This window comes from Fusarium proliferatum, assembly GCF_900067095.1.
Source record: "Fusarium proliferatum ET1 genome assembly, contig: FPRO_scaffold002, whole genome shotgun sequence".
NCBI lineage: Eukaryota > Fungi > Ascomycota > Sordariomycetes > Hypocreales > Nectriaceae > Fusarium > Fusarium proliferatum.
The window spans coordinates 3,412,188-3,434,022 of record NW_022194791.1 but is presented as its reverse complement, the minus strand read 5'-3'; the positions used below and the strand labels follow the sequence as shown (position 1 = coordinate 3,434,022).

The window sequence follows — 21,835 nt, the reverse complement described above, 5'->3', positions numbered from 1 at the left end:
TAGGTGAACAAGGTCGATTGGGATGTTGTTCGGGAGGTCGACATTCTTTCTGTGCTGTTCGACGACCCTAACAACTATCTCATTGGCCTCTTGTTTGATAGTGCAATCAGTGTTGCAAAGTTGTCACTGATCAGGGGAGATTTGTTGTTTTGAGGCCTAGAAGGTTATAGAACCCAGTTCTCATAAGTCAAACACCCATATGTATACTAATAGTCGATTCTTTCCAGTTGAGGGGCACAGGCGTTGAACCATTGTTGAAAGCTTGGACCTGACCACACCCGACGTTGGCCAAAGAACTGAAAGTCTGGCGCTTTAGATGAAGTTCCATGTGTTCAGAAGACTGAGGAGAGCTAGTAAAATGGACTGTCCTGAGTCTCGAGCTCAGACCGCATCAAGCCGGCGATGATCAGGGCCATGGAGACATGAGAAACGTGTCGAATAGATAAGGGACCTGTGTTCGGATTATCAGTACTGCAATAGATATATGTATTGACTATCCAAAACTTACGAGCCATCCGATATCTTTGAATTTGGTTGCCACCACAGCAAGGCTAGCTTGATCTTTGCTTGATAGCAATTCTAGTCGAACCTGTCAGTATCGTGTTCTGAGAGAACGATGATGGGGTGACTCCTTTACCCTTGCAACTTTGGTCGTCATATCTATAGTACGGCAGCTCATTTTTTGCTTAAACCCTCCTGTATATAGGTATGTATGTAGAGAGACTGGCCCCTGCATTATTTCGGTACTGTAGTGTCGAAGGGAGGGGTCTATAGTCGGGTGTTCCTGATGACATCTGGAATATAGATTGATGTCAAGGTTGAGATTCATAAGATGCTATAATCATTCTGTCCCTCTTATATAATTTACACGCAGAGGCTTAGGTAATTGCGTGTCCTATTTGTTAAATCGTCAAATGGGTAGCTACGTGCAGCTCGGCGTACATGGTGCTCATCTTGGTGATCTAGGCCTGTGAAGGCTCAATGCTTCATGCACGAAGAGACGCCTGCACTTATGCTATGGGGCGGCAGGAGGCACGATGCAGGAATATCGGGACATCTGTCAAAAAATGACAGAAGACTTAGGTAAACTTAGGATATTTCTATCAATTTTAGTAGTCTTAGATAACTTACCATAGGTTTGGTACTGTGTATAACAGGCGATACATCTAGTGTATAGACGTTCCACCAATAGGTCTTCATGCATACGGTCCGAAAGCATGCAAGAAGCCGTAGTGCATTCTTTTACCTCTGATGAGGATTGTGAATTAACCTGCTGGCAGATTCTCAAATAGAATGGTGCTTTGTTCGTGTGGCACTAATAGGTATATCCATAGCCTATCTTTGTCCCTGTAGAGTTTACATTGACGAACAAAATGTATCGACTTTCGGGAATAACTATATAGATCTCAAGTTGGGGACAGAGTAGTATTCCGAAATATTTACCGTGTATCAATTGTGTCTCATGTAGGAGCCATCCACGTGCGCTCAATCTGCACAAGGTCGCATATAAGCTAAGATGAGATTCGGTTAGAGGCCTAACATCTTAACTTTCCAACAACCGAACAACGAACAACAGCAAACAATAAATTGACACCTGATATTTGATTGAATCATGGGATGCGACTGCTGTGGCCCTCTCGCACCAGCTGCGGAGTCGGTCACTGCTGAGACGCCTCCTCCAAGCGACATCGGAAGTTGCAAGGATGCTTGCTGTGATGGAGGTGACGCTGCCACTGAAGTCAAGGAGGAAGAGTCAGCAAACAAGGAACGGGATGATGATTGTTGTGCTTCTGGTAGCTGTGAGGAGCCAAACAAGGATGACGCACCGGAATGCTGCCGCGGAAAACCGAGCCCATGCTGCAATGCTTCTTGCATTGACCGTATCGCCATACGAGAGTGCGAGCTGAGTGCTTCTCACAAGCGTAAGTCCGTCACAAAAGCACTGCTAGCGGCACGTTGCTAACACTTTGCAGCGGATGCAACGGGTTGCGGCAGCTCTAGCTCCAGCTGCAATGGTGCAGCTGACGGCAAGGCATGCAGCAAGCACAGCCTATCTGCTCTCGACCGCTACGGTGCAACTCTGAAGGCGCTTGGGTGCATCTGCCGCGCTCTCATTGCCCTGGGTCAAGAGTCGTGCTGCGAGACCAAAGGCCGCTCTGTTATCACCAAGCAATGCTCCAAGAAGTCGTCTTCCCGCTCTCTGATCCGTACATCAACGGACTCCTGCTGCAGCACCGGCTCTGTTACGAAAGAAAAGGCTGTGGAGAATCGTCTCCGCTTACGAAAGGGCTCCAATGAGAGTGCCAGGTCCGCCAAACAGCCCTCTGTCAAGGAGAGCTGCACCAAGCCGTGCAGCTCCGTTGTCAAGCCCGACAAAGAAGCAGCCTCTAAGAAGTGTGCCAGGTCATGCTGTTCGGGAGATAACAGCAAATCCAACTCTCCTGAGGCTAAACCCGTCAAAGACAAGGACAAGGACGACTGTTCTGGTGGGTGTTGTTCTAAGAAGGCTGCACCCAAGAGCCCACTCATCGATAAGAATTGTGCCAGCAACTGCTGCAGTGATGGTGATCTTTCCAAGAAAATTGTTGAAAGCAGCGGGTGTCCCGATAAATGCTGCACAACTCAGCCGGAAGAGCCATTCACTGCCAAGAATGGACGAGTGGCTGAAGGTGCAAAGAGCAACTGCGCAAAGTCCTGCTGTGACGAAGAAATAGCGGCTATAGTCAAGGAGCTACCCAAGTCTACATATGCCAGTTCCTGCTGCAAGCCAGCTGAGAAGATCGTCACCAAATCCTCCGATAGCTGTGCCAATTCTTGCTGTGAGAAGGCTCCATCTATCACCTGTCGAGACTCTCCGGCGGATGCTTGTTGCGTGTCTACGTCGTCTGAGAAGAGAGTGAAGATAGAAACAACACAAAACCCCGCAGATGTAGAGAAACAGGCAACAGGAAAGGAACATGTGGTTCTCAGCATCTCCGGTATGACATGTACAGGTTGCGAGACTAAGCTCAACAGAACTCTTGCTACAGTCCCAGCCGTCAATGATCTGAAGACCAGTCTCGTTCTCTCACGTGCCGAGTTTAACGTTGATCTTCGTCTCGGCTCAGTAGATGAGGTTATCAAGCATCTCGAGCGAACCACTGAGTTCAAATGTGAACGGCTTCAGACCAAGGGGTCTAGTTTGGATTTCATCATGAATGGCAGCACGTCTGAATTTACTGGCCAAGCATGGCTTGAAGGAGTTTTGGATATGAGTCTTGTCGAAAAAGATACTGTTCGAGTTTCATTTGATCCCAAGATCATCGGAGCACGAGACCTGGCTGAAAGATCTTGGGACCCTCCAATTCAGCTTGCGCCTCCTCGTGGTGATTCGTCACTTGAAGCGGGCAGTAAACATGTTCGTCATGTTGGGTACACCACTCTTTTGTCTGCTGTTCTCACAGTTCCTGTTCTGGTCATGGCTTGGGCTCCGCTTCCTGAGAGAGAGGTCGCATTCTCTTCGGCTTCTCTGGCCTTGGCCACCATTGTTCAAGTTGTAGTTGCTGGGCCTTTCTACCCGAAAGCTATTAAGGCTTTGGTCTTTTCTAGAGTCATTGAGATGGACTTGTTGATTGTTTTGAGCACAAGTGCGGCCTACGTCTTTTCTGCTGTTTCGTTTGGATATCTCATTGCTGGCAAGCCCCTTTCAACTGGCCAATTCTTCGAGACTTCCACCCTGCTAGTTACCCTGATCATGGTCGGACGCTGGGTGGCAGCACTTGCTCGCCAGAAGGCAGTTGAATCCATCTCAATCCGATCACTCCAGTCCTCGACTGCCATTCTGGTTGACGAGAAGACCGGCACAGAGCGTGAGATTGACGCCAGACTTCTTCAGTATGGCGATGTCTTCAAGGTTCTACCAGATACTAGGATCCCGACAGATGGAACAGTGATGAGTGGTTCATCTGAGGTCGATGAATCGATGCTAACAGGCGAGTCCAAGCCCGTGGAGAAACAGTTCAGGAGTGTTGTCATTGCAGGGTCTATTAATGGCCCTGGAGTTATGGCAGTTCGCCTAAACCGCTTGCCGAGCGACAACACCATCAACGCAATCGCTGCCATGGTAGATGAAGCCAAACTATCAAAGCCAAAGCTACAGGACCTGGCGGACCGAGTGGCCTCATATTTCGTCCCCGTGGTTGTGGCGTTGACTATCATCACTTTTGTCATTTGGGTTGCAATTGGCATAACTGTCCGTGGCTATGGTGGCTCCAAGGCAACGACAGAGGCAATCACATATGCCATCGCTGTTCTCATTGTATCCTGTCCTTGTGCGATCGGACTTGCAGTACCAATGGTCATCGTCATCATGAGCGGAGTCGCAGCAGAAAGAGGCATCGTCTTCAAATCCGCAGATGCTATCGAAGTTGCTCACAAGACATCTCACGTTGTTTTTGACAAAACTGGAACCTTGACCCAGGGAAAGCTTTCTGTTGTTGCAAATGAGTGTGTCGATGAAAGTACTCTCCCTCTCCTTTTGGGCCTGATAGAGAACAGTCGTCATCCAGTCTCCATGGCTGTGACGAGCTACCTCAGGAGTATTGGCATTGAACCTTTGGCCGTCGGTGAACCGAAGAGTTTAACTGGTAAAGGCGTAGAAGCAGTTGTAAGGGGTCAGAGGCTGAAAGCTGGAAACTCCACATGGCTCAATCTCTCGGATAACCCTCCTATTCAGCCTATGCTTTCTCAAGGCCACACCGTCTTTTGTTTCACAATCAACGACGAGCTGCAGGCTGTTTACGGTCTCCAAGACGAACCTCGAAAGGACGCCTTTGCAGCGGTTGAAGCCCTGCACATGCGAGGCATATCAGTTCATGTGGTTTCGGGCGATGATGATACAGCTGTTCAGAACCTGGCATCCAAGTTGAACATCCCACAAGACAATGTGCGCTCACGGACTTCACCTTCTGGCAAACGGGACTATATCCAGACGCTCCTCGGTACTTCCACTGATCACAAAAAGCCGGTTGTCGTCTTCTGCGGCGACGGTACAAACGATGCAGTCGCTCTCGCCCAAGCCACCATTGGTGTTCACATGAATGAAGGCACAGATGTAGCCCAGTCCGCAGCAGACGTCGTTCTCATGCGTCCCGCTCTTGGTGGCATTATCACTATGATAGACGCGAGTCGAAAGTCGGTCAATCGCATCAAATTCAACTTCGGCTGGAGCTTCGTGTACAACACTTTTGCCGTTCTTCTCGCTGCTGGGGCATTCGTCAATGCCAGAATTCCACCGGAATATGCAGGTCTTGGAGAACTGGTGAGTGTTCTGCCGGTTATTCTTGCGGCTGTGCTTCTGCGCTGGTCGAAGATCTAGTTAGGATATTGAGACTCAATTTTGTAACAGCGCAGCTTCTGTTCACTCTCATTTGTCTTCGACCAGAAGTCCTGTAGCTGAATATTTCTTTCATGTTACGCTTGGTTTCGACCAGCACAGTGTTTCACGCCTGTCGTTACCGGACTCTATTGCTTTGAATTTCGACGAGAAACAGCGTCCTTGGGCGCCCAGAAAACATCAGTACCCTTCTATCCAAGCTCCATGGTGAGCTTCCTTAAACTACTGCGAGTTCTAACACAGACTTGGAGAGGGCTGAAGGGAGACTCGTTCAGTTTCTCCTTCAGTGTTCACTCGCTTTTACTATGTAGGCAGATAGTCTTCATTGTTCGCCACCTTGGCTTTGTTACAATAGCGAAGCTAAGCTGAGCAATGCCATTGAATCTCATATAATCTACCATGTTTCTAGTCCCGAATTGTGATCTCAGAATGAAATGAATCGATAATCTATCATTTACACGCATTGGCCTCGAGCCACTCGTAGGCACACAATATGGCAGTTATCAGTAATAATCTCTCTTATATATACTGCCAGAGTATAAATGCTTACCCAGAAGTGGGCCAGATTTCAGTTCATGCCTCCAACCATTATTACCCCCAAAGTCCGTTCCTTATTTTACAATATTACTATTACATAATTATACCTTGAGACCAACAAATAAACAAGCTCGCAAGGTTTCTCAGGCCGTTCCCAGAAATCAAATAACGAAATTCAAGATCCAAATACAAGTCCCCACGGTAACTCAGCCAACCACACCCAGCAAGAGAAAATGGGTACAAGGGCGAGCAAAATCCACCAAATTTCAATGGTGAGTTTGATTTGCATCCAATGTGGTAGTGTTCTACTCAGCAATGAGCGATGGGAGCATTTCTTTGTCCCATAAACAAGACAGCCCAGGCCAGGCCGAGATTCACATTCCACATGTTCTCGTCTTCGTTGCATGAGTAGACTATAACAATTAGTCCATGATTCATTTCAATCACATCAGAGGGTATTAGCTTACGGTACACTCCCGCGGCAGAAACGCAGATCACTACCGAGATCGCACCGTCGGTCGTTGGGGCATTCTAGATGGAGGCTTCGTCGTTCCACTAGCCATTCCACTTTGAGGTTGATACCAGTGTCGACCAGACTATAGAAATAGGCGCTGGTGTGTTTTAAAGATAGTGCATCTGGGTAGATGAGGAAATCGGATATGGCGAGATGTATTTCTGTTGGTAGAGACATGAAGGTCCGCTGCGCTCCGGAGGCCTTCCCGGCGTCGGGCCCGGTTGTGGGGCGACGGAGGACGTTGGACATTGTGGAACGGAGCGGGACGATCGAGTTCCGGAGGAGCGACAAATTACTATGAAGCCTTTGATCTAGATCTGGGAATATGCGAGGGCTTTGTATCTGGCTGCTGCCTTGTACGAGGCCAAGGACTTGGAAGCCTAATCGATAGTTTACCTAGGACATGCCGGGGTTGTTGTAGGCAGCGCCCAAGCCAATAGGGCAGTGCAGAAATCTAGGTCATTTATTACCTTAGTCGTTTCAGGGCACTTTCAGCTGTAGGACTATTGTTATAGAATTAGGTTCAAGGCTGAGAGCTCGAGTTTTATGTTAATTATTGTTATTCGAGGAGGCAGCCAAATATATATTCTACCTATTTCGGTTGTTAGTAGACGAGTGATAGTAAGAGTGAGAGCCGAATGCGGGCGTGTCTGTTTGCAAATTGAGACATGGCTATGGGCCTATGGCTATAGTTAGTATTGTTCTCCACACTCAGATTAGCCCCAGAATATTGTTTGTCTTGGACTTGACTGATTCATCTGCGAACATCAATTAATCACAATATCAATACCTCATCTCTTAGGTACCTAGGTAGATATTCTGCCTAAGGGGGTATTCTTAGGCAGTTGCGTATCACTTTCAGCACCCCACGTGACCCCGTGTACTCGCTCGCGTCTTAGTTTCCCTCTTCTACCAAAGGTATTGAGATCAGACGCCAAAACTCATCCTCGTCATTCATCATCAAAACCCTTGCTAAATTTAGCTGCAAGTGCCATTTTCCCCGCCGCATCCATTCCCTAAAACAATGATTCATCGCCTCGAACGAGAGCGGCTGCGATGACGTTAGATAGCGATAACGAGTTCGACTACGATTTCTCTGCCGAGGAAGAAGAATTGCTCCTTCAGTTGTCTGCTGAAGATAACAACGTCCCAAATAACGCAGAGATCGCAGCTATAGACTCTGTTCCTGAGAGGCACGATAGTCTGTACCCTCAAAATGTCGCTGGCGGCACATCAACTTCTGGCGTGGACCGCCTTCAGACAGAGTCCACGAATAGTCTGTACAGAGGCAAGGCTTTCCATCAACTCGACAAGTCTTCTGGTCTGCCAACGCCGTCACCAGCTTTATCCTCGATTGAGGACGTACTCTACCCGGATTGTACGTGACTATACCCTCAAGAGGCTTCAGCACTAACTGACCAAAGAGATTAGTGAGCAAAGCCTTGAAGGATTTGAAACCAAAGCCACCTCCAGAATCAGAATCAAGTGTCACTCCGACACCAGCGACTGAGGCCAATGAGGCTGATCCGTACGATGATGGCCGTTCACCTCTGCAACGGTTCAGGTCATATCCTAAGAGACCATTGACCGTGACTGATCTTACGTCTGGTGCTTGGTGCGAGCTGCAGTACTGGTATACCCTCACTCGCTTACCTGGGGGTCGAAGAACCAGAACAGCAGCCATGAAGCAAGGAACCAAAGTTCACAAAAAGCTTGAGGATGAAGTCCACACTACAGTTCAAATTGACATCATGACCAAGGAAGATGCATTTGGACTCAAACTGTGGAATCTGGTTCAAGGACTCAGAACCTTGCGAGACACGGGACTCACTCGTGAACTCGAAGTATGGGGCATGATTGATGGGAACCTCGTCAATGGAGTCATCGACAGCGTGAGCTACGAGAACCCCAATCCTGAATTTGAGGCAGAGCTCTCTAGTCAAGAGTCTGAAACGACCGGGCGGCAATCCTCATTGACTGACTACTTTCCGCCAAAAAACACAACTCATAAGAATGACTCGGGGCCAAAGATTTATCTTGCGGACGTCAAGACTCGCGGATCATTTTCTCCTGTGTCCAACGCTCAAATACGGCCTGCAAAGATTCAGTTGCTCTTGTATCATCACTTCTTGTCTAATATGGCTGCTGGAAAACTAGATTTCTTCAAAGTCTTTCGGCGATACGGACTTGATCCAGATGACGCCTTTTCAGATACTTTCATCGCCCAAGTCGGTAGCCTGCACGATGAGATCTTTGTGGATGCATCAGAAACAGAAACGGAGTTCACCCAAGAACATCCTTCCTCGAGTTTCCAGAGCTCTTCTTCAGCAGGGCCAGATCTGTTGCAGTATCGAACTCTACGCGAACTCATTCCTCTTGTCGAGCATGAGATAGGGCTCACTTTCCCTCAGGGCGAACACTCCCTTGGCCACATGCTTCGAGTTCAATACGTCCACCGCAATGATGGTCGTGAGATCGATCTTCACGACTTTCCTGTTTCGAGACAAGCCTTGGAGACCTATCTTGCTAACTACATGGATTGGTGGAAAGGGAAACGCGATGCAAGAGGCGTCGATATAGAGGAAGCGTTCAAGTGTAGAACATGTGAATTTGCTTCCGATTGTTCGTGGCGTCAGGGCATGGATGATGAGATGTTACAGAGAGCCAGGGCGCAGCAAAAGATACGGGCTACGCGTCGGGCACGTAGCAATGCTGCGTAAGATTGGAGACAATCTGGATATCATGACTTATGATGCATTGGAACATGTTACGAGAATAGTACGAATTGTTCAGGTCTATGAAATCCATAAAAAGATGTTGAGCATAAACAAGACATTTTGTTGAGTAGTTGTATTGATTCATACTGAATTCTATTTATCGTCTAGTCCTAACCGAAGTTGTCTATGTGAAAGAAAGGAAAAGGAGGAAAAGGAGGGTCAGCTAAGTGTTCACTGTATTTAGTGCTTTCTATGTCGGTGAGTACGGGTCATTCCAAAACCCCAGCCATCTATACCATTGTCAGCATGGTCTTTCAAGTCGCATATATTCGAGACTTACATTGAGAAGCGACGTGGATGTCAACATCCAGCTCATCCGCCCAGTGCCACACAAGGTTAGGATCCTTGAGGAAGCCCCGTCCCACCAACACAGCATCTACAGAGTCATCACTCAGATAACCCTGGGCCTGCTTTCCAGAGGTGATCATTCCCACTGAAGTCACAGCGACTCCGGTATCCTTGACAGCTTTCTTCACGGCGGCAGCGTACGGGACTTGGTAACCAGGGCCAGAAGTGATTTTCTGACGGCTATCCAAACCACCGCCTGAAATATCGATCAGATCGATGCCGTTCGCGGCGAGGATTTGACCGAGCTTTGCGGCTTCTTCGATATGCCACTGTGGTAAAGACGAATCGAACTCTAGGTAGTCTGTTCCTGGCATGCGGACAAGGAGGGGAAAGTCCTCGGGGACGATATCACGAGTGAGTTTAACGGTCTCGAGAAGGAGGCGAATACGGTTTTCAAAAGAGCCGCCGTATTGGTCCGTTCGTTGGTTTGAGGCTGGGGAGAGGAATGCATTTAGGAGATATCCATGTGCAGCGTGAACTTCGATGGCCTAACGAAGTCAGTGTCTATCAAATCAGATGTATTCTCTGAAGATCTCACATCAAAGCCAGCCTTGAGAGCTCTTTTCACAGCAGCAACCCAATCTTGCTTGAATTTGGTAATGTCATCGCTTGTCATCTCCCTGGGAGTGAGAGACTCTGGGCTATAGGGAATTGCACTTGGTGCAACCACTTCGTCCGGCCAGCCACCAGCCTGTAAGCAATAAGTCACTGATCACGTACATGTCGTGGTGAGTATCCTACCTCTTTGACCGCTGTGTTCTTGCGATCCAGCCAGGGCACAACAGTACTCGCCTTTCTCCCAGCATGACCCATCTGAATGGCAATCTTCGCTCCTTGACTATGCACGAAATCCGCAATCTCCTTCAGAGGCTCAAGCTGTCCATCCTCCCAGATGCCGGCATCTTGAGGGCTGATTCGTCCTTCTGGTGACACTGCATTTACTTCTGTGATGATGAGTCCAGGGCCACGTGCGGCGAAACTTCCGAGGTGTTGCTTGTGCCATGGGGTCATGTAGCCATCCTTAGCAGAGTATCTGTAATGTCTGTTAGGTATTTGGTAGTGGTGCGTGCTAAGAGGTTGCATACTGGCACATTGGTGATACGATGATACGATTGTGGAGCGTTAGACCTCGTAGTCTGAGGGGAGAGAATAGGCTGCCTTCGGGTTGGACATCCCATGGGGTTCCTGCAGGAGGGTCTTGGATAGGAGTGTAGAAGGGAACCTTTGATTGTGTTAGTGAAAGATATGAATTGTGAGTGTATCAAAGAGACAAACATCTTTGGCTCCGACGTTTATGAGGATCTTTGGGTGACCATTTGCTTCGACTGAACCCATGTTTATTATCTTGATAAAACTGAGATATTATTTGGTAGGGTATCGGTATTCGATGATAGTGGTAGTGGTAGAGTTGATCAAGAGTAATGGACTTGAGTGGAAGATGTTTTCTGACAAAGGAGGCAAGGCCATATACTTATACTTGATCCAAGAGAAGGTCTTTACACTGTGAAATATCTCCAAGACTTGTGATAAACCCGAACAGCGAGTCCTCTAAACCCATGTTTCACGAAAAGCCATGCAAGGTAATTGTCGTAATCACATCATATTCTGCATCGGCTTCACCGAATGGGATATCTTGGTTCTCGGTTTTCGGCATGATGCATCGCTTATGAATATGTGTGGCTTGCCTTACCAAGAATGCATGGAACGTTGAGTGACGAAAAGTCTACTGATTACGGAGTATGTGCAGTGTTTTTCCCGAGTAAGTCGGCCGACTCTGAGATGTGCTCTATTGGGCCATTGACAGCATTCTTGTCATTAGAGGGTTGCTGTGCGATCGCCTACGTATGAAATCATTTCAAAAAGTACTATAGTCTTTAACGAGAATGTTCAATGACCAAGACATTAAGGAAGAGGGCATAATTAAGTTACAGTTCCAGGTGGTGTTGTAAATATCTGGGTAATAAGTTCAAAGAGCCTCAGGAACCAAAATGATTTAGGTTAGGCAACCTCGCATTCTAGAAGAACTTCCCTTCTTCAAGCATCACTTACAACTCCCTACAACTGAGCCCCCACAACCCTAGCATCATGCAGCGCTATAGAGAAGACGCCTCTGATGAGAGCCATGATGAGGAAGACATTCCTCTACACTACAAGCGGGCGTTCGGCGCGGGACTGAAGCGACAAAGGGTCGAATTTGTTCCCGCCCAAGATCCTGATGCTGGAACTACAACCACAATAACACCAGCCAAGTCAACAGACACTTCCATCGGCGACTTATATGCTAGCATCGTTTTAAACCCCGCCAAAGACAAAGATATCAAAGCCTCAGAAGAAGAGCCAGAAGGAATATGTCCAGACTGCAAACTCCCCATCTCATCCACTTCACAGCCTCACGAAGCATCCTTCGCTCACCAAGTCTCACTCACACATTCACACCCCCCATCAGCCCTTGATCGCTCGCGCATGGGACTCAAAGCCCTAAAGTCTCAAGGCTGGGACCCTGATGCCCGACGAGGTCTAGGAAGAGAGGGCGAGGGAATGCGATATCCTATCAAAGTGGTGGCAAAAGAAGATACCCTCGGAATCGGAGCAAGTATACCGAAAGAGATCCAAGAAAAGAAAAAGGAAGAGAAGCCCAGGCCATTAAACAGAAAGGAAGCGAAGCAGCTAGCGGCCAAGGAACGACAACGGCATGAGAGACTACAGGGTGAGATTTATGGGAGAGTTGACGTGGAAAGCTATCTGAGAGGGAAAGGCGACGATGGTTGATTATACCAGGCAATGAGAAAATACAAATAAAGACAGCTCGAGGCACCGGCTACATTGTATCCGGTCTTCGATATCACAGGCCATCAAGCGATTAAAGAGATGCCTATTCTAGGACTTGCTCAAGGACTCACCGCCGGATCAGAGGACTCACCCGGAAAGACAACACCTGACGACTCTGCGGTATCTAAAGCCATCGTAGCTGAATACTTGGGCTTAGAATATCGCGATGCCGATGCGATCAGCTGCGATTTCGAGAGCTATTTCCAGCCAACTGAGCTTAAGCACTGAGGTATATCGAGAGTTTCAGATTGAATCAAGTGTTTCATGTTGCATAAACGAAACAGTGATAAACATATGGATATATCCCTATCGAGATCTTCAACAGAATATCCACAAATCGTGTTCTACCTAAAAAAAAAAGTCAAGATGTGAAGTCGAAATATACTCAAAGTTCAAGCATCTGTGATGACCTCATCGAAGTTGAGGCTGATACACCGCCCCCTAGGTACCTATGTCATGCTGCTGATGCCCTGTCCTGTAGGCTTCCTTCAGGGACCTTTATAGCGACCATCACTAACCAACCATCGGGCGCTAGCGACTTCAAGACCTGGACCCACCTTCTTCATGCCCTCCATTGGGATGATGAAACCCCGCCAAATGGAAAGCCGTAGTAGTTAGCACCTCAACTCCTGACTTGGGCCCAATCCCAAACCAAACTTAGAATCCTCGATACTTGAGCAAACCACCCAAAACCTCTCAACTTTTAGCCACTTTACATTGCACCATTTTTCTTTTAACTCAACTTTGATACCCCTGCGCCTCACCGTATCGCTTCAATTTCAAGGTTCTGGGCTGGATCCTACCGCCGCTTCTCTCGTTGTCAAACACTACCTCAGCCTCCCTCAATATCTCCATACCCAACGACGTGACAGGGCAGCCCGCCTTTACTATACACCATGGGGCTGTCCGTCATCCAAGAGCAGCATGATGGTATGATATATACGATACAAATACTATACGCAATTCGTTGCTAATGCGCCGGCTTCAGCTATCTTGGGACAGATCAAGAAGATCACCCGAGGCGATGTAAGCTACCAGCCAAGCTTTGAGCTCGACAGTTGACTGACGTCTTTGATGCGATAGTGGAAATGCCTGATCGTCGACGAGAACTCCAAAAAGATCATTGACAATGTCGTCAAGGAGGATGACATTCTCAATAACAATATCGCCAGTTGGTCTATCTATCTGACTGCCAGCTTGTTGTCTGGTACTGACCAGCCTTTCCCCCAGCTATTGAGCGAATCGAGAACCGTCGCGAACCGAACCCCGAGATGGACGCAATCTATATTCTCTCGCCTGAATCCTTCGCTGTCGAGTGTCTTCTCGCCGATTTCGAGATGCGACGTTATCGCAGCTACTATCTTGTCTGGACCGGCCTCCTCGACCCCTCATTGCGACGCAAGATCGACGACTTTCCTGGAGCCCGACAGCTCCGCGCCGGTTTCCAGACCATGTTCGTCGATTTCCTGCCTCGAGAATCGCATCTAGTTACCCTTCGCGATCCCTGGAGCTTTCCCATGCTCTTCCACCCAGCCTGCAACGCCGTCGTTCCGACACACATGAAGGCTCTAGCGCAAAAGGTAAGGCGGCAGCACGCTTCAGTCGGATGATGTTTGTTGATAAGAAGCTAGATCGCCGGTCTTTGTATTACACTCGGAGAATACCCCAAGGTTCGTTACTACAAGCCGCAAAGCGCACGCCACGAGGCAGCCGTACTCTGCACTCATCTGGCTCGATTTGTCCAAGAAGAGCTCGATGCGTATGCGCAATGGGACACTAGCTTCCCCCCACCCTCACCGCGACCACAAGCGACACTCGTCATCACAGACCGATCAATGGATTTGATGTCACCTTTGGTACATGAGTTCTCCTACCAAGCCATGGCACACGACCTCCTGCCGATCAAGGACGGCGACAAGGTCACTTATCGTACGACAATCAACGAGGGAACTCCAGAAGCTGAAGAGAAAGATATGGAGCTCACAGACAAGGACAAGATATGGGTGGACAATCGGCACAGACACATGAAGGACACGATTGACAAACTTATGGGCGATTTCCAAAAGTTCCTCCAACAAAACCCCCACTTCACCAATGAGAATGCCGACACGACCAACCTTAATACGATTAGAGATATGTTGGCAGGCTTGCCGCAGTTTCAAGAGATGAAGGAGGCATACTCCCTGCACCTGACCATGGCGCAAGAATGTATGAACATTTTCCAGAAGCACAAGTTGATGGACATCGCCTCTATAGAGCAAACGCTCGCATCTGGACTGGACGAGGACTTTAAGAGACCAAAGAACATTCTCGAAATGATAGTACCTCTGTTGTGCGACGAGGCTGTATCACCTTCAGACAGGCTGCGCCTCATCATATTATTCATTCTCTACCGAGATGGTGTCATTGACGAGGACATCAAACGACTCTTGGCCCACGCGTCCCTCCCTCAGTCTGACCGCGAAGTTGTACTCAACTTTGAGCAGCTTGGTGGACATATGACACATGCGCTCAAGGATGTGCGCCAGATCCCTCCGCCTCTATTCCCGATCGATCCAAAATCGACTCAGCTGAACGAGGAGTATGGATTAACACGATTCGAGCCAGCAATGAAACACATGGTGGACCATCTGGCAAGGGGCATGTTGGATCAGACTCACTTCCCTTATGTGAAGCCACCACTGGACCCCAATGAGGAGCTTCACCTAGCGCAGGGAGGTTCTCTTCGTGCCGGTCGACCAAATTGGGCAGCAGCTGGACGCCGTCCGCCAGAGAATCGACAACGGTTGATTGTCTTCATGGCTGGAGGTGCTACATACAGCGAGAGCCGATCATGCTACGAAGTCGGTGAAGCGCGCAGTCGAGATATCATTCTCGTCACTTCTCATATGATTACTCCTCAGTTATTTATTCGCCAAGTCGGCGATCTCAGTCGCGATAAGCGTCAACTTGACTTGCCCCTGGAGCGACCCAAGCGACACGCTCCACGGCATCTCTTTGAGCGACCAGCTCCTCCTCGCCCAGCACCCTCACAGCAGCCCTCACCGCAAGGACTGCCACCTGGGCCCACGAACCGACCAGGCGGTCTTCCTTCAAGACCTGGCCCTGGCATGGCGCCTCCAACGGCTGCCATGTCAAACATGTCGATTAATAATAACCACGGCAACAACACAGCACCACGGCCGACATCGCACCACAGTGTTCAACAACACCATGAGGAGCCAGGCAAGCTCCATAAGGAAAAGAAGAAGCGTAACTTCCTCGGCATCAAGAAGTAGGGTTCTTGGAACGGGGGTCTCTCTTCAGCTTCTCTGCCGAAACACAGGACCATTCGACGGTCACAGGCTACAGAAACGTCGACTTCGTCTGAAGATTACATTGCAAATGCGTCGCATAAGCCAGAAAGGAGTGCTTCCAGTAGAAGTCGGTTGTATGGTCCTTCGGCCTAATGTGGCTTCTTAGTAAAGCACATGGTGGTATTTCTGGTTTCGCAATTCGTCGACGTAGCGTGGCGTTGTTCTACCGTCTTTTGAGTATTGACTACTATCTATGTTGGAAGCATTACTTAGCTTGGCAACTCGAATGATTGGGAGACGTTTATCTGTATACATCAGCTATAGTGTATAAACGTCGTGAATTCTTTGTTCTCGTTTCAACATGACTTTTGAAGTAACTGCTATTTACTTCTCATCATCATATCAACAGAAACCGTCATGATCATCGCCGATAAATACCCAGACAAAAAAAAGGAAGCTGCCGTAAATCGCCCATCAACCAATCCATTTGAATTCACTACCTAACTTTCACCGAGTAAAACCATCATGCCTATATCCCTTGATTTCCCCCATCGCCGTGCTTCCCAAAAATGACATGTTAAAAAAACAAGTTACTAGCTACAGGGCGTACCCTGATTCCAAGCATGCGTTCCAAAGATGCGGTGAGTTGATTTCGGTAGATATTCGTACAGTAGTGGAAGAAGCCCCTTTGTTAATTTTAAGGCTTTGACTTTCAAAAGTTTCTGCAGACAGGCTGATTGATTCCGTACAAAGGTGGTACAGACTTTGTGGTCGAGGAGTGTTTGGTTCGATGCGTTGAAGCACGGTATTCGTATGAGATATGGTTAAGGTCTCCCGAAAGCGGCGCCACGGCCGTTGCCGGGAGGAGGCATACCGCGGCCCTCAAAGGGACCGCCAGGGAAGTCAGGTCCAGGGGGGCCGTTGAAGCCGCCGAGCCCAGGTGGGATGAATCCGGGAGGGAGGCCGCCATAGAAGGCAGGGGGAGGCATGTTTCGAGGAGGTGGGCCACCCAAGGCCTCGAGAGGAGGCATCACGCCAGGAGGGAAGTTGGGAGGAAACATGTGAGGCATGGGCATGTTACGGTTGGGCCCAGGGCCACCAGGGCCACCGAGACCAGCAGGAAGCCCTGGGGGAGGGATCATAGGACCTCGCTGCTGAGGAGGAGGCATTTGGCCACCAGGCATCCAGCTGGGAGGCATCTGATGGTCCAAACCAGGAGGTGGGGGTGGGCGTTGCAAGATCTGTGTAGGTTGGTTGGGTCGAACATCAGCGTCAGGAGGGTTGTGGAATCGTTCTTCCATGGGGAAGCCCGGCGGTGGCTGGCGCATTTGACGTTGAGGACCACGGTCGTCTCTGGGGAAATCGGGCTCCTGAGGCATCTGTGGTGGCTTCTGCTGCTGTGGCCCCATGCGCATCAACAGTTCATTGCGCTGGGCATCAGGAGGTGCTCTCATGAGATTCATCAAGAACTCAGTATTACTGTTGTTACGAGCGGCATCAGGGCGTCCAGAACCTTGACTGGGAGCTCGCTGGCGCTGGCCAACGAGATCCTGAAGAAGTTGCTCGGGGCGAGCAGCTTGTGGCTGGGGTCGAGGTGCAAGAATCTCTTGAACATGCTGGGGCGGGACTCGGCCAATAGGACCGTCCATTCGTCGATCAGGTCCATACTGCTGGAAAGGAGATTCGGGAGAGGTAATGGCGTTCGGCCTACCGGCATTTGGCGGTGTACCTTGAGGGGCGGCAAACGCTGGCAGTCCTGGTGGTGTGGCGCTCATCGTCTGTTTCTGTAGCTTTGCCAGCAGTTGCTGGAAAGCTTGTCGCTCATCCTCGCCGCCCGCTGGAGGAGCTGGGCCGCCAGCGAAAGGGAGAGGCAAAGGCATACCGCTGTTGACAGGAGGTCCTGTCATAGGAGTTGGAGGTTCTGTTTTGCCTCGAGGCTCGTCCTGGGGTTGCGAAAAGAAAGACGTAAACCTGGAAGATTTGCCCGCTGCCTTGGGTTTGTTGACAGGTTCCTTGGTCTCTTCAGCAAGAGGAGTATCCAGACCAGCATTCGATCCAAACGCCATGAAGAACTTATCAGGTCCAGCTTGAACCGCTGGGGCAGACTGCACAGGGGGCTTTTCAGCCTCGATGATGGCTTCAGCTGCCTCGGCATTCGCGGATTTACCAGGAGCAGCAGGGATTCCAGCCTTGGCCTTCTTCATCTCCTCCATCCATTTCTGGAAATCTTGCTGCGTGTGAGCTTCGGGATGCTCCTCAAGAGGTTCGTCTAGCCATTCAGGCTCACGCTCGACTCGTTGATCACGGTCTCGTCCCCATCGGCGATCATTGGTGCGACTGTTGTTGTTACTGTTGTTGTTATGACGATCATCAGGAGTATCAGCGATCGCATCGCGGTCTCTCCAGCTCTTCGCGCGATCAATTCGTTCACGCTTGTCGGGGGTGGCAGTAGCTTCAACAGCGGGAGTGGTGACTGCATTAGACTCGTTTTTGTACCATGGCTCAGTTTTGTTCCTGTTCGTTCCGTTTCGAGGCCTGCCCTCATCGTCTCCGTCTCTAGCGAAAGTGTCAAAGTTTCGTGCAGGGCGATCCCGAGCAGCGTCGTCACGTTCTCTGGGCTGTCGCTTGTCATCTCGGAAGTTGCCTCCCATACGCCCATGGAAACGCTCAGCACCCTCGTGCCCAAAACTCTTGCGTGGCTTCACAGTACTCCAGCCATCTGATTCGCTCTCGCCTTCACGACGGCGGTAACCATTGCCATTGCGTCCATCACGAAACCGGTCGACATCAAGATCTCCATTACGACTTCGAAAGTTGCCGAAACGCCCCGAAGCGTCAGACTCCTTGGCAATTTTGTCCGTTTCTAGCGAAGATTTGCCTCGCGCTGAAGCAAACGCTGTTCGGGGTGGTGCAAAGACGAGGTCTTCAGGGTCTAGATAGGTGCGCGCCGGTCAGTACACGGGGAGCCTAGGAGCGAAGGACAAGAGAGACAAACTGGCACTATTCCTCGAAACGTGTCTCTCAACACCAGGACGGCGATTACTCTGGTCAAGCAGAGGGTTGTCGTTGGACCGAGGTCGGTCGCCAGAAACCTTTGTTTGTGTGCGATTTGGCTCGGGTGGGGGTCTAATCTAGGTCAGGAGACTTGAATATGACTTGAGAGGAACATGCTACTCACCCCATCCAGTCTTCAGCTGGAGGGAGACTAGGCGGTTTGGTACATAACGGTGATTCCCGCAAGTAGATCAAGAAATTGGCCTCATAGCGGATTACCATGATGAAGAAAGAGTTGGCGCTATGAGCGCATTCGAGTTATCGGCGGTATAGTATAGAGAAGTGTGAAAGTGTCTCAAGGTGGACGTGCGAGCACAATCGAGGTAGCCTTTAGAGAGCTGTCTTCTCTTGAAGGATGGCAGCTTCGAGTTCGGACAGAGTGTGGGTTTTGGAAATTTATTAGTTGTTGGTGCAACAAGCAGGGATGGCGCCGTGGCGAGAAGTTGCGATAGCGGATTGAGTATTGTGCGGAGAGTAGAATGATCAATTCGTTCGGCCGGTGAGTCAGGTGAGGAGAACCCGCGGGGTGAATATCGTTCAGTGAATTCAGGCAGCAGCAGTAGTAACAGTTAAGGAAGGGGACTTTGGTGAACAAGAGCGTGGAAAAGAGATCAGGTCGAGCGAGTTGGTGGTTGGCGGAGAAGGGTGACGTCCTAAGGTGGTGGTGCACTTTGCGGTTATGCTGGACTGTGCTATGCTGAGCTTTGCTTTGCTTTGGTGGTGGTGGTGGTGGTGGACAAGGCGAACCAGTGGTGGAGCCAAGCCTCTATCGAGTCGAAAAGCCCCAATCAAGAACAAGCAGGGGCCCAGCGAGGGAGAGAGTGTATTGTAATTATTGGTTCGTCGAGCGGGTAAATATTGATTGACTTGGTGCAAGTATAGTATTGAAAGAAGTCCAAGGGTTTAGTGGAATGATGTCGAAGGCGGGCGGTTTAGCGGAAAGTGTGACAGTGTTTAACGGTGCGCAAGACGCAGGAGATGGTTGAGGTGGATTGGGTTGGGTCTTGGGATGTACGGATATCGAGGATTGTTTTCGGTGGCTTGACGTGGTTGTGAGAGGGAGAGACCGAAAGCGGGCGAGAAAGACGAGAGAGAAGTGTGAGAGAGTGGAGGAGACGAGAGAGAACAGCGAGAGCGAGGGCTTGAGTGTCCAGTGAGCGACACTTGTTAGCGCTGTTAGCGTGAGTGACAGTTGGCAATAGAACAAGTCAGACCCTGTTTCTAGGCAGGTAATATAGCAACAAAGCAGGTATAATATGCTAGAATATTCTTGTGTGTCTTGAATTGAAATAAAATATCCCGTGGGCATTGACTGAAAAGAAGAATGAGATGTTGTTGATTGATTGATTGATTGATTGACTGATTTGTTTTGTTGGTGGATGAGAATGAGGAGAAACAGTGGATAGACCCGGCTGGACTGCACTGTCTGATACCGCTGCACGCACTGAGAATGAGCCTCCACCCGATGGAATTCAGTCGCGTCGTTCCACTGCCTCCACTAAAATCTCGGGTACCTGTACTGTGCGCCTTGAAACAAACTAGCCATTGGGCTTCACCTCAGTTTCATCCCATCAGCAATAAAACTCGGCTCATGGTTGCATAATAAACCATGCAAATATTCTGCAACAAATAAATATTCAATATTCAGTTTTTTAAGTAACTATCCAACATTCACAATATTCAGTCCTATTTCTTCTGCGCGGCAGTTACCTCCTCCTCAAGCGGCAGAATATGCGGCAGAGGTCCAACAGGCGTGATAGAGAAAGGGTTGATCTGAGTGTGGCTCCTGGTGTAGTGCCACTTGATATGCTCAAACTGCGTAGTATCCTTGAACGCGGGATCGTTCCAGTACAGGTTCCGCATCCACTTGTGCAGAGCTGGGTATCCTGAGCGAATGTCACGGATGTTGCACTTGAAGTGCTGCACGTAGACGGGATCGAAGCGAATAATTGTGACGAACAGTCGAATGTCGACTTCGCTAATCTTGTCGCCGAACCAGTAGGGGCCTTGTTGCTCAGACAGGTGCTTCTCAGCGCGGTCCAGGGCTTCAAAGAGGGCTACGACGTTACGCTCGTAGGCTTCACTGGTGGTTGCGAAGCCGGACTTGTAAACACCGTTATTAATGCCGCCGTATTGCCACTCATGGACCTCCTCGATTTGCTTCTGGAGATCTTCAGGGTACAGCTGGATGGCCTTATACTTCTCATCCAGCATGTCGTCAAACTAGACTAGGTTAGTATTCGTAAGGCAAAGCACATACTAAACAACTTGCCTCAGTACCAAGCATTCGCAGAATTTCACTGCTTTCGTTGCTCACAATTCGGTTTGTCTTCTTGTCAAACAGAACTGGCACGGTGTATCGACCATCATAGTTCTTCTCACTCTCAAAGTACACATCCTTCAAGTGAGTGAATCCCTCATGACCCTTGATAGGATCAGGGATCACATTGTCGCCGGGAACATCCTCATCTTTGGAAACAAATCGCCAGCCTCCCTCACCAAGATGCCAATGCACAACTGAGTAGGAGATGATGTCCTCAAGGCCCTTAAGTTTGCGGGCGATGAGTGTGCGGCACGCCCACGGGCAAGCGTAGCTCACATAGAGGTGATATCGGCCAGCCTCGGCAGGGTACTTGGCATTGGGATCGCGAGAGATCCAGTCTCGGAATGAGCTGACTTGACGCTTGAACTCGCCAGATGTGTCGCCGGGCTTGACCCAGTCAGTGACTTTACCAGTGCTTGACTGTAGCTCTGTTAGCAAGCTGAGAAGAGCAGTGAGAGTATCTGGTCTGTGTACCATTCTGATTTGATGTGGGGGCTGAACTTGAGTGAGAAGGGACGGTTCAAACGACGATGCTTTGATAGATGTGAAGGATCTAATCGATTGTTGTTGCAGTGGTCTAAAGATGGAGCTCCTAGTGAAAACTCGAGGTGATCGGATTCGAATTCCTCGCATTGACATGTCTATAAAAACAAATCGGACCTTTCAATGACGGCGACAACCAACACCTTTATAGCTGCAGCTGAAGAGAGTAGACTACGAGAAAAGTGGCCATCACCATACATGATGCAACCCTTGCTCACTCATGACTTGCTCAGCAGCCCC

At 49.4% G+C, this 21,835-nt stretch overlaps 8 protein-coding genes across 8 annotated transcripts; 4 read left to right on the top strand and 4 right to left on the bottom strand.

The window, feature by feature from the left end:
- Positions 1 to 1,612: 1,612 nt before the first annotated feature.
- FPRO_02679 (putative P-type ATPase) lies at positions 1,613 to 5,356 on the top strand (the record flags this gene model as incomplete). The annotated part of the gene is made up of 2 exons (XM_031227193.1): positions 1,613 to 1,922; positions 1,974 to 5,356. The coding sequence occupies 2 exons, from the start codon at positions 1,613 to 1,615 to the stop codon at positions 5,354 to 5,356; spliced, it is 3,693 nt and encodes a 1,230-aa protein (XP_031077654.1).
- A 730-nt stretch (positions 5,357 to 6,086) lies between these two features.
- Positions 6,087 to 6,674, bottom strand: FPRO_02680 (uncharacterized protein; the record flags this gene model as incomplete). The annotated part of the gene is made up of 2 exons (XM_031227192.1): positions 6,087 to 6,324; positions 6,379 to 6,674. The coding sequence occupies 2 exons, from the start codon at positions 6,672 to 6,674 to the stop codon at positions 6,087 to 6,089; spliced, it is 534 nt and encodes a 177-aa protein (XP_031077653.1).
- Positions 6,675 to 7,481: 807 nt separating this feature from the next.
- Positions 7,482 to 9,145, top strand: FPRO_02681 (uncharacterized protein; the record flags this gene model as incomplete). The annotated part of the gene is made up of 2 exons (XM_031227191.1): positions 7,482 to 7,803; positions 7,857 to 9,145. The coding sequence occupies 2 exons, from the start codon at positions 7,482 to 7,484 to the stop codon at positions 9,143 to 9,145; spliced, it is 1,611 nt and encodes a 536-aa protein (XP_031077652.1).
- Positions 9,146 to 9,382: 237 nt separating this feature from the next.
- On the bottom strand, positions 9,383 to 10,885 carry FPRO_02682 (uncharacterized protein; the record flags this gene model as incomplete). Its single annotated transcript, XM_031227190.1, has 6 exons — positions 9,383 to 9,432; positions 9,483 to 10,038; positions 10,089 to 10,241; positions 10,292 to 10,583; positions 10,642 to 10,772; positions 10,826 to 10,885. 6 exons carry the CDS (start codon positions 10,883 to 10,885, stop codon positions 9,383 to 9,385), a joined length of 1,242 nt encoding a protein of 413 aa, XP_031077651.1.
- Positions 10,886 to 11,635: 750 nt separating this feature from the next.
- Positions 11,636 to 12,319, top strand: FPRO_02683 (uncharacterized protein; the record flags this gene model as incomplete). The annotated part of the gene is made up of 1 exon (XM_031227189.1): positions 11,636 to 12,319. The coding sequence occupies one exon, from the start codon at positions 11,636 to 11,638 to the stop codon at positions 12,317 to 12,319; it is 684 nt and encodes a 227-aa protein (XP_031077650.1).
- Positions 12,320 to 13,275: 956 nt separating this feature from the next.
- On the top strand, positions 13,276 to 15,657 carry FPRO_02684 (uncharacterized protein; the record flags this gene model as incomplete). Its single annotated transcript, XM_031227188.1, has 5 exons — positions 13,276 to 13,309; positions 13,368 to 13,405; positions 13,463 to 13,550; positions 13,610 to 13,959; positions 14,011 to 15,657. The coding sequence occupies 5 exons, from the start codon at positions 13,276 to 13,278 to the stop codon at positions 15,655 to 15,657; spliced, it is 2,157 nt and encodes a 718-aa protein (XP_031077649.1).
- Positions 15,658 to 16,499: 842 nt separating this feature from the next.
- FPRO_02685 (uncharacterized protein) lies at positions 16,500 to 18,951 on the bottom strand (the record flags this gene model as incomplete). Its single annotated transcript, XM_031227187.1, has 3 exons — positions 16,500 to 18,607; positions 18,671 to 18,801; positions 18,854 to 18,951. The coding sequence occupies 3 exons, from the start codon at positions 18,949 to 18,951 to the stop codon at positions 16,500 to 16,502; spliced, it is 2,337 nt and encodes a 778-aa protein (XP_031077648.1).
- A 1,464-nt stretch (positions 18,952 to 20,415) lies between these two features.
- Positions 20,416 to 21,529, bottom strand: FPRO_02686 (uncharacterized protein; the record flags this gene model as incomplete). The annotated part of the gene is made up of 3 exons (XM_031227186.1): positions 20,416 to 20,952; positions 21,002 to 21,472; positions 21,527 to 21,529. The coding sequence occupies 3 exons, from the start codon at positions 21,527 to 21,529 to the stop codon at positions 20,416 to 20,418; spliced, it is 1,011 nt and encodes a 336-aa protein (XP_031077647.1).
- Between the last annotated feature and the right edge of the window lie 306 nt (positions 21,530 to 21,835).